At 46.1% G+C, this 10,531-nt stretch overlaps 1 protein-coding gene across 1 annotated transcript; it reads right to left on the bottom strand.

Moving 5' to 3' along the window:
• Positions 1-5,276: 5,276 nt before the first annotated feature.
• Positions 5,277-10,308, bottom strand: LOC102239220 (5-hydroxytryptamine receptor 3C). Its single transcript, XM_005872123.1, has 9 exons — positions 10,242-10,308; positions 8,805-8,971; positions 8,311-8,355; positions 7,498-7,607; positions 7,049-7,218; positions 6,554-6,714; positions 6,009-6,213; positions 5,585-5,800; positions 5,277-5,479 (listed from the first exon to the last, which is right to left on the bottom strand). Exons 1-9 carry the CDS (start codon positions 10,306-10,308, stop codon positions 5,277-5,279), a joined length of 1,344 nt encoding a protein of 447 aa, XP_005872185.1.
• Between the last annotated feature and the right edge of the window lie 223 nt (positions 10,309-10,531).

Here is a 10,531-nt window from a genome sequence, read left to right as displayed (position 1 = left end):
GCAGTGCCACGGGTTCCATGAGAGGCCGCTTGGGAAAGGGTTTGGATGAGCAGTGGCTTCCCCGGCCGGCCTCTGCCTTCATCCCACCTCCTCGGCCCCAGGGAGGCAGGGAGGCCCAGCAGACCCAATAGTCCAGCGTCAAGACACGTCTGGAATCAACACGAGCCCGTTTTGATGTCTGGCAACCGCATCGTGTTTCTGTTTCCCCCGAACTCGCACAACACAGTCATCACTGCACAAGTAACTGGTGGGCCTTTTCCCGTTGCCTTTTGCATGGAAAGCTCTGTGTCTGGAGCCTTTTGCATCTGGGTGGTCGCACCTCCACACTATGTGCAATTTGTTCCTCAGGTGGAGAAAGTTCTCCTGCGTTAGACTCTCATTTGATCATTTTGCAGTTGTACAACATAGTGATTAGGCATTTATATAATTTATTAAATGATCACTCTGATAAATCTACTTTGGCATCTGTAAACTTGGAATAATGTTAATATCCACCGTATAGAATTGTTGGGAGGATCAGATGAGCTAACAAATGTAAGGGACTTTGCATATCAAAAGTACTCAGTAAATGATGGCTATTTATTATCAAAATAACTTTTCTATGTCCAAACCAAGGAAAAGCCTAAACTAACAACCTTTATTATAACTGTAAAAGCCACCGCATATTTATTTTACTGCAGGCCCATTAATTCTCAAACAAGCAGGGTTCTTGTTCCACAAGGACAAATGGAATAACAGCTCATCAATTCATTAACTTCAATGTAGGTCAATGATGGAATTTACAGGTGCATGTTAGTTGATACATGTTCTTTCTTTTTTTTGCAATTTTCATATTTCTTTTTTTAATCATTTTTAAATTTTATTTTATTTTACTTTCATATTTTTTTTCATGTAATTTAGCTTTTTAATAAAGACATGTCACTAAGTCTATGAATGTAATTTTATTTATAGACTAGAGGCCCGGTGCACGAATTCGTGCACCAGTGTGGTCCCTCGGCTTGGCCTGTGGGATCGGGCCGAAACCGGCTCTCAACATCCCCTGAGGGGTCCCAGATTGTGAGAGGGTGCAGGCCAGGCTGAGGGACCCCACTGGCACTGGTGCACGATCGGGGCCGGGGAGGGATGCAGGAGGTTGGCCAGTCGGGGAGGGACCACAGGAGGGCTCCAGGCCATGTCTGGCCCTTTTCGCTTAGTCTGGATCAGCCAGACGCCAGCAGCAAGCTAATCTGCCGGTCGGAGCATCTGCCCCCTGGTGGTCAGTGCACATCATAGTGAGTGGTTGAGTGGCCTTAGTATATCATTGCCATATTATGCTTTGATTGGTTGAATGGACCGCTGGAGGACCAGACACTTAGCATATTAGGCTTTTATTATATAGGATTTTTATAAGGCTACTAGAGGCCCGGCGCATGAAAATTCATGCACTGGAGGGGGCATCCCTCAGCCTGGCCTGCTCACAGTCCAGGAGCCCTCAGGGGCAGGAAGCGACCTGGCCATCAGGGGAAGGCGACACCCCCATCACACCTCTGCTGCTACCACTGTCGGCAGCGCAAGCCTTGGCTGGCCCTGGTTACCTGAGCCTTGGGTGGTCCTGGGTGGCTGGGCAGCCACTACCCGAGGCTTGCCTGTGCCTTGGGCCAGCTCTGGGCGGCTGGCTAGCTGACATCCAAGGCTTGCCTGCACCTCGGGCCAGGCCTGGGCGGCTGGCCAGCTGACATCTGAGGCTTGCCTGCGCCTCGGGCCGGCCCTGGGGGGTTGGGAGGCTGAGGGCTGGGCCAGCTGCACCATGCACCTGCTGTACCCCCGCCCCCTGGTGGGGCTGAAAGGACTGGCGGACTCCGGTGGGGCTGAGGGGACTGGGCATCACCATCTTGTGGCTATGGGTGCTGCCATCTTTGTGACAGTGTGATGGTCAATTTGCATATTCCATCTTTATTAGATAGGATTTCATAGAAATAATTTTACAAATTAGAAAAAAATCTGACAATGTGTCCAAATTTTAGTCAGGAATATATGGATAAGGTAGGTACACTATGCATAGTCTGCTGGTTTGCATAAATCCTAGGGTCACTGAGAAGCCTGAGTAGGGCTCCCACTAGAGGGCAGTAAAGGCCCCCTGAAGGGCTGACAAATCCAAGCCCTTTCTCCAGGACTTTTCTTCAGCTTTACTTATTACTAAGAACAGGCTAATTCAGGATTGCTAAAATGAGGCATTGGTAAACTAAAATTTGCTCATTATCAAAGTGTCCTCAAGATTCAAATTTGGCATTCTACTGAGATCCTGCAGCCTCTGGGAAAGTTGCAAACTCTTTCCTGCAGGAGACACGGGGGCTGTTGGAATTCTTTCAGTTTCCAGGGCTTTCGTTATTAGTGCATTAACAGCATTGACCTGAGGTGCTCTTCATGCTTTTTAGTAATAAACTGTTAGCTATGTTCCATTATCCATCATCTATTCAATGTCACATGGATTGTTTGATTCCTTCTTTAGGGTGTTCTGATCTATACTTTCATCAAAGTAGTTTCGCTTTGTGCTTAGGTCTCTATTTCTTATTATTAAAGTTGTGTACAAATTCTCTCAAAACCTGCTTGTACAGTGACATTACATTGAGAGTATAAGCTAGTTAAGTAACTTGTAATAAAAATATTACTTATTTAAAGTTTTGGGGCATTGTTTTATAATTAAAAAAAACATTTTATTGATTTTTTTACAGAGAAGAAGGGTGAGGGATAGAGAGTTAGAAACATCGATGAGAGAGAAACATTGATCAGCTGCCTCCTGCACACTCCCTACTAGGTGTGTGCCCGAAACCAAGGTACATGCCCTTGATTGGATTCAATCCCAGGACCCTTGAGTCCACAGGCTGATGCTCTATCCACTGAGCCAAACCAGTTAGAGCTTTTGCTTTATAATTTAAAAAACACCTATAAACTCATATTCTCTTACATAGTATCTAGTAAGTGAATCTATATGTAATTCTAGCAATGTTTGTTGCAACTTTTCTTTTTTTCCTTATCAATTCTATATTATCACCAGTTCTTTTTTGAGTGAGGCAGTATGCATGGATTAGTAAAATAGATTCTGTTTGAAAGGTACTGTTCTAAATGCTTTGAGTGGATTATAAAAGCTTACCCTCACAATTCATAAACATTAAACCATAGGAACAAAGGAACCAACGTGGACTCTCCCTCCAGTTTCTCACCTCACTCATCCAAAGACCTGGCCACCCAGATCGCTTCCAGAAGTTTAGCGCCTGTTATGCTTCATCCCAACCTCCCAGTATGGCATATCTCATCCTTGTCTCACTCATTTTTATTTTACTTTTTGTCATTCATTTCTGGGCTGACACAAATGTCACTTTCTCAGAGAGGTTTTTCTGGAACATGCTGTTCATCTATGTGTCATTTTCTGTTCTATTACCCTCTTTTATTGTCTTCAGAACAATTAAAGTATATGAAATCATCTTATTTAGTTTGTGACTTTAGAAAACTAGTCCCCTCCTATCTGTCTTATTCATTGACATTTCCCTAAGTTAGTGGGTGGGATGGTGCAATCTTGTGAGTCAAGCCTCAGTCAGGAGAGGGCTGGACCCAAGCGCCGGGCAGGCTGAGGCTCCCGCTGCTGGCTCTAAAATAAGCGTGCGCCAGAGCCCAAGGTCTCTTTGATGCCCGAAGTCGTAGCGCTACCAGCCCTGCCGTGTCCTCCCCTCCTCAGGAGCAGGGATGCCTCGGCCTTCCACGCACAGTTCAGTCTCTCCATTCTTATCACTGAAGGTCAAGGTGATGGTGGCGAAGTGCCCTTCTGGCCAAGATTGGAACCTCCTGCGACGCCAGAAGCAGACAAAGGTGGGAAGTCTCACCTGGAAGATGGCAATGTCACCGGGGAATTCACTGATCTGGTCCACGCTGTTTTCATCAGACAAAGTGGGGATCTCCACATGTCCCTGTGCTGCATGACTTAGAGGTACCTGTCCAGTTAGTGTGATACTCCACTCTTAAAAGAAGATACGTTTGCCTTTGTGATTGCTAATGGACGCCTCTCCATCAAGTTTGTTCACTTCTGTCACCTCACACTTGCCTTCCTCATTTTGCACCTGCACTGCCAGGAACAGTGTTTTCATCTAATCTGTGGACCAATTTGAAGCATCCCGCTCTGCCCGGTGCCAGTTGTTGACATTGGTGCCCTCTGCCCGCTCCTCCATGATCACCCCACGTGGCCATCCGCTTTCCAATCACGACGCCACCAGGTTCCGAGCAGCCCCAGCAACCACCTCAGTTCTGCCTGGCTGAGCGCCCGGCAGTCCTAGAAACTACTAGAAGCGGCCGCAGAACCCTCTGGTTTGCCTTTCCCTCCACCCTGAACCCGCCACTAATCTTTTATTTATTTACTATTGTTTAATAAAGTATTACAAGTAGTAGTACATATGTCTCCTTTTTTTCTTTACTGGAGAGCATTATGATAATCTACTTTTTGTACCTAAAATTAGCATATTCTGAACATTTGGTATAAGTGGGATTATATAATATGTAGTTTTTGTGACTAGATTTTCTTTTTTTTTCATGTTTTCAAGGTTCACCCATGTTGTAGCATGTATCAATGCTTTATTTCTTTTAATGGCCGAAAAATATCCCATTACATGGATAGATAACATTTTATTTCTATTTATCAGTTAATAGATATTTGCTTTGTTTCTACTTTTTTTATAGCTATTATGAATAATGCTGCTATGAACATTTGAGTACAATTTTTTGTATGAGCATATGTTTTTATTTCTCTTGAATTTATATGTAGGAATGGCATTGCTAGGTCATATAGTAACTCTATGTTTAACACTTGAGGAGCTGCCAAACTGTTTTCTAAAGTATCTGCACCAATCCCCATTCTTTTGGGGGGTGATATTACTTTTTTAAAAAGTATATTTTTGTTGATTTCAGAGAGGAAGGTAGAGGGAGAGAGAGATAGAAACATCAATGATGAGAGAGAATCACCGATTGGCTGCCTCCTGCATGCTCCCCACTAGGGATTGAGTCCCCAACTTGGGGCATGTGCCTTTGACCGGAATCAAACCTGGGACCCTTCAGTCACCAGGCTGACGCTCTATCTGCTGAGTCAAACTGGCTAGGGCTGGGAGTGGTATTTCTTGTTTCTGAGAGAGCAGCAGTGATTCTACTAGTATTTAAGCCCAGGGAGGGCTGGAGCAGGGACTGTGTGTGCCGAAGAGCAGGGTCTGAGGTGGTCATTGAGGCTGAGGGTTCTCTGGTACATTAGATATCAGCGCCTAGGAATTCCAGAGGACGATGACTGTGATGATTGTGGAGGCCAAGAAGAGCAGGTAGAGGCGATAGAGGAAGGTGTCCATCATGTGGCTGAACTGTACCCACAGGTCAGTTAGCTGTGTCTTTGTCATTCCTGAGTCCCCATTTAGCTCTGCTTCTCTGGGCTCCAGATTCTTCCCTACCAACCCCCTGGGCTCTGTCAGGCCTGTGGAGAGGACAGAGACTCAGCCATGAAGTGGGATGGACATATGATTAGAGAAGTGAGAGGTTGCGAAAGTTGAGAGAGTGTGGGCAGTGTGAGTTCTCTTACCAGGCAGGTGGGTTGGGGTGAGTCTTGGACCCACATTCTCCTTCCAGAGTGCAGTGGGGCAGAATATCTTTGGGCTGGTGCAGTAGAGGAGCAGAGAGTGGAGCCACCCAGGCATGGATGGGGGCTGGGTGTTGGCCAGGTGCAGCAGGTAGGTGATAAAGATGGTCTCTAGCAAGCTGACCACCATCAGTGACAGGCACAGGGCAAAGTAGACACCTAGGGTGAGGGTGAGAGCACGCCAGAGTGAGGCAGGTCCAGAAGGACCTCTCCCTCCCTCTTCTGTCTCACACAGAGAGCCTTTTCTAAGATGCTTTCTTTCTCCTTTTTGCCTTATCTGCTCAGCAGGTCTAGCCAGGTCACCTGCCTACCCTGTCTCCTTTTTTCTTCTTCTCATTACCCAGTAGTTGGGAGAGGGGATGCATACTGATGAGGGGGGTGCCACTGACAGGGAGTAGTTTATTCATCATGAGCAGGAAGACGTTGTAGCCCAGCAGAAGGGTTATCTTGAATGGGGCACGGTTCTCGCTTTCTGCAGGCAGGAAGAAGCTGAGGGTATCAATGACCATCAGAAAGCTACTGGGCACCAGAAGGTTTATGATATAGCGTCTGGGTCTGCGCCTGATGGCCACCTGGTGGGGAGGAGAGAGCAGAGAGCCAGGTGAAGCTAAGAGACCTAAGGATGGCTCCAGCCCCTTCCTTTATTGGTATCCTCCTGAAACAAGGGCTGCTTCTGGGGCTGAATGACGAGGAGCAGCTTACATGTGACTAACAAGACTCCCCCATGCCCACCAAAGTAAACCAAGGCCAGAGCTGACAGGTTCAGAAAAAGGGACTGCTTTGGGGGACTCAGGAGAGAAGAAGAATGAAGGTTATGGTGCTCAGGGCTTTTCTGGTCTTGGGGCAAGAAGCAAGAGATCCCATGATGGAGGTCCAGGGGATGGATATCCCTTCCTGAATCTCTGGGCTTACATAGAACATGATCTGGTCAAAGAGACTAGAGCCCACAGACATATTTGGTTTGGCCTTGTTGATGCCCAGGAGCTCCCACTGCCCTTGTGTGCTGACAATGTCACGCGAGGTATCCGCTATCTCCCAGACTTCCTTTTCCATGCCCAGCAACATGTTTTCCACTGCAAGGGAGACAAACATTCATTCAACATACTTTCAGTCCCGACTTGGGCAGGGCTCAGAGAGATGCATTAGAAAACTGTTCTAGCTCCCTCTTTCAGACTGCCCTATAACATCACTTCCTTGCTGCTCAGTTGCCTGTTTTTGATTATGGGCTTTCTCAGGAAGTCTTGTCCCAGCCTAAGTTCCCCACCCCACCACCCACACCCTCCCCAGTTAGCAAATACTCAACTGTCCCTTTTTATGCATTAAAATGACTTTGCTTATGTGTACTTTTTTGTTGCCCCACTGGTTGATCTCATTTTACCTCAAACCAGAACCTCTACTGCCACTCACCTGTGTAGAGGAAAGAGCTAAAGGTGAACGTGCAGTTCTGCTGGTCAAAGGGGAAGTAGAAGATGTCCAGTCTACAGATGCTGGTCACCCGCATTGGTTTGCTATATACAATGTGACCATCACTAGTCACATACGCCGAGAGGCCTTCCATGGTATGATCCACATCCATGCTAGGTGGCAGGAGGGGAGGGAGGCAAATGCTCTGGGTTTCACACCAGTGTAAGTTTCTCTCTTAAGGTAAGGCTTCCCAACGTTGCTCATTATGGCCACTCTGCCATCTTTTGTGCCCACCACTTTCCAATTTCTAGGGGAGAAGTTAACAAGCTGTGGTTGTGCTCCTTGCTGAAATCCATTTTTAGTGGCCCCACAGAACGGGTTTGCCCTGCACTACCCTGGTCTTCTCCTTGCAGAAGGGTTTTTCCCTCCAGTTTCCCAGCCCTGATACCCACGATTCCACAATGAAGATGTCTGGGAGCCACAGGTTCTCAGCTGTCACAGTGAGTTTATTGATATGACCACATTCTTCTGGGTCCCAGCTGATGAATGGGTTATTCCAGGTCTAGAGCACAAGACACAGAGGGATGGTATGGCTGGAACCTGGAGCTAGTTATGCCAGCATTTCCTGCCCTTCCATTCCCTTAAAAATATATACATATGTATGTATATCTTTGAAATGTATGTACTCAGGATATATGATAAAGCTTCAACCATTCCAGAAAGTTATAATATAAAAAGAAATCTTCTCCCTCCTCAACACTCCCACTCAGTCCATATCCCCAACTCAGTTCCATTATTAACAGTTTCTTGTGTATCATTTTAGAAAAAAATTAATACATATTCCAGCGTTCACTTTTATTTATACAGATAGAATCATACTATGCACGTTGTTATGCATGCTGCTTTTCTGAGCTCATTTTGAACTCTGATTAGTCTTCTTATCCTCATGATAATGCCTCCTCTTCTCTAATTAACAGTCTTACTGGATGTCACTTTCCACTCAGGGAAATCTTAAGCTGGGTGTTAGATACATTTGGGCCCTGAAACTTCCATGGGTGGCTTCCAACTGTATTGTCCTTCTTCTTGTATTTTCCATCTGTCTTTGATTGGCAGCCCAGAAAACTATTTGTCATCAGCATTGGCCCCATTCTGATTGGATGTGTCTATGCCTTCGGGCACTGTCAATTGCAACAAATGTGATTTTTGCAACAAAGCCAGGAAAAAAAAGGGAAGGAGAAAAAGAGAAGAAAGCAGAAGTTACATACCAAATCTAACCACAGAAATGATGTCAGCAGCTGAAGTTGTGCATCCTGAACAAACAAACAGACAAACAAAAAACCATTTAGGATGATTAATGCCACAAAATCAGGTCCTCGTCTACCTCCTCCTTTTGTTTCCTAAGTAGTCCTATGTGACAGTTCAGCTTCTCATTCACAAGTTCCAAATGAAAGGTAGGTCAGAAAAATGTAGGTTGAATGAAAAGTATAGGGGGAAAAACAGCATGGGGACTCACTGGGAATATGTTTTTTATAGACTATCCCCAAAGGCCAGGGCTCAAGGACAAGTGTTCCCTGCAGAAAGGTCACTGCAGCATTCCCCTTCGTGTCTCTCCACCCCATAGGATGAACACCTAATTTGTACAACATCCATTCAGGGGACTCATTGCTCACCACTGGACCAGTGCAACGTTGGGTTAACAGGGTAAAGACCCTTTGTTCCCTATTAGCAGCCTATGGAAAAAAATGTAGTCAGCACTTACCACTTCCAGGATGGCAGACAGAGTGAAGGAGATGTTGACCTGAGTAGGGATGCTATAATTGATGACTGGACGGAAGTTCTTCTGTTTAAATACAGTTTGGAAGGCAAGAGGGTCCACCCCATGCTGATCAAAACCTGAGCAGTTGATGGTGAAAGTGTTCACCCTTCCTGCAGAGAGCAGAGACCTTGTGAGATGGGGATAGGGCTTTTGTGTTTCCTAAGTGAGAGGACTGCCCGGGCTGGGGTCTGAGAGCCTCTCTGCAGAGATAAACATGTAGACATGGGGTGAGGCATCTGAGCCCCTCTTTCTCGAAGGCCAAGCTCTTCCTGCCGGGGCTGGGAGGGTAGGCTGGTTTGGTAGGCAAATGGCGGAAGCTGATGTGGTGAGCTGACCTTTCAGGGCTCAGACCTCAGACCTCTCTTCCTGAGCTTTTGCTCCTGTATAAAGTCTACCCAAATGTGTATGCAAACAGCCTCTCCGGGGAGTCTTATTCCTTCCATAGTTGCAACCTTTAGATGCACTTAAAGTTTTGGCTCTTGTTTGGCCATACTCTTTCCTCTCTAGCTCTCTTAGGATTCTTCCTCATAGTCACTGACCACAATTTCCCTACCATCTTCTCAATTTTCCTTTCCCACTTTCATGTTTTCCCACTTCCTTGAAAGGAAAAGTTTGGAGAGACATAAACATGAGCGTGATGTGAAATATGTGGAGACTTAAGGACGTTTTATTCAATGTGAATTTATTGACTGCCCGCTGTGTGCTGTGCTCTGTGCCCTGCTCAAATTCAGTGACTTCCTCTAAAATCTGTGGGTGCCATTTTCATCATCAGCATCTTGAGAAGATCTCTTTGATCATTCACCATGTGGTTGGTGAAGCTATACAATAAACTGTAAAAGCCCTTCTGCCCACCTCACCTGCACCCCAATCCCAGATGGTTCCATGGATATTCCTGTACCATAGCCCAGCAAGTCCTTTCCCAAGACCTTCCACTATCTTGCCAGACCAGTTAACTCATAAGGCATATATCCAAACTAAGGAGAAAGGGGGAAGCAAATGCTCTCCTCTTCCCTCCATATACCTTTTCCACAAGATCTTCCCATGTTAATGGGACCAACCTACCCTGTTCATACCTTCTATATCTTGGTAGAAAGGAGAAGTTGGACATTATAAAGGGGTGGAATTGGACAAGTGATAAAATGGTAGGACAGACAGTTTGATAGCTACCTATACAGGCAAATGAGAGAGGGGCTGTGTTTACTGATTAGTGAAATGCGTTTTTCATCTATCCCCAAAGGAAACCAAAACATACATACTACAAAGAAAGGAAATGTTTAACTCAATTATTTTAGATGCACTCTACTAGTTCTGGAGAATGAGAGAGGTTCTGGATTTTTCCCAGAAAATATTCCCATCTTTCCCTATTCTTGCCCATCTTACCTTGAAGCAGAAGGCTGGCAGTGAGGCAAAGGAGGAGTCCCCCCCTACCGGACCACCCCCCTTCCATCCTCCTCTTCTGAACTCTTCTGTGGGGACTCACCAGGAGCCCCCAAACCCTTGAGCTTAAAGGAGCTCAGACCACACCTTGGTTCCTGGTTTTGAATACTGCTCATGACAGGTGACCACTCCCTGGTGAGAGGCTGTGGCCAGAGAGGTCACGATAGAGTGTCCTGCTTTGCCCCAGTTCAGGTATGTCTTCTGAGCTCCAGGAAGGGAAGAAGTTAGGCCAA

This window comes from Myotis brandtii, unplaced genomic scaffold (genome assembly GCF_000412655.1).
Source record: "Myotis brandtii unplaced genomic scaffold, ASM41265v1 scaffold368, whole genome shotgun sequence".
In the NCBI taxonomy this organism is placed as follows: Eukaryota; Metazoa; Chordata; class Mammalia; order Chiroptera; family Vespertilionidae; genus Myotis; species Myotis brandtii.
Note: the sequence above shows the minus strand (reverse complement) of the source record. Positions and strands in the feature narration are given on the sequence as shown.

Excerpts from the sequence above, each read along its gene's own strand:
- LOC102239220 (XM_005872123.1), bottom strand. The coding sequence starts at position 10,308 with ATGGAAGGGGGGTGGTCCGGTAGGGGGGGACTCCTCCTTTGCCTCACT. Across the intron at positions 8,972-10,241 it reads TGCCAGCCTTCTGCTTCAAG|GAAGGGTGAACACTTTCACC; the intron begins GTAAGATGGGCA and ends TGCTCTCTGCAG. Across the intron at positions 7,608-8,310 it reads CATTTCTGTGGTTAGATTTG|ACCTGGAATAACCCATTCAT; the intron begins GTATGTAACTTC and ends CTTGTGCTCTAG.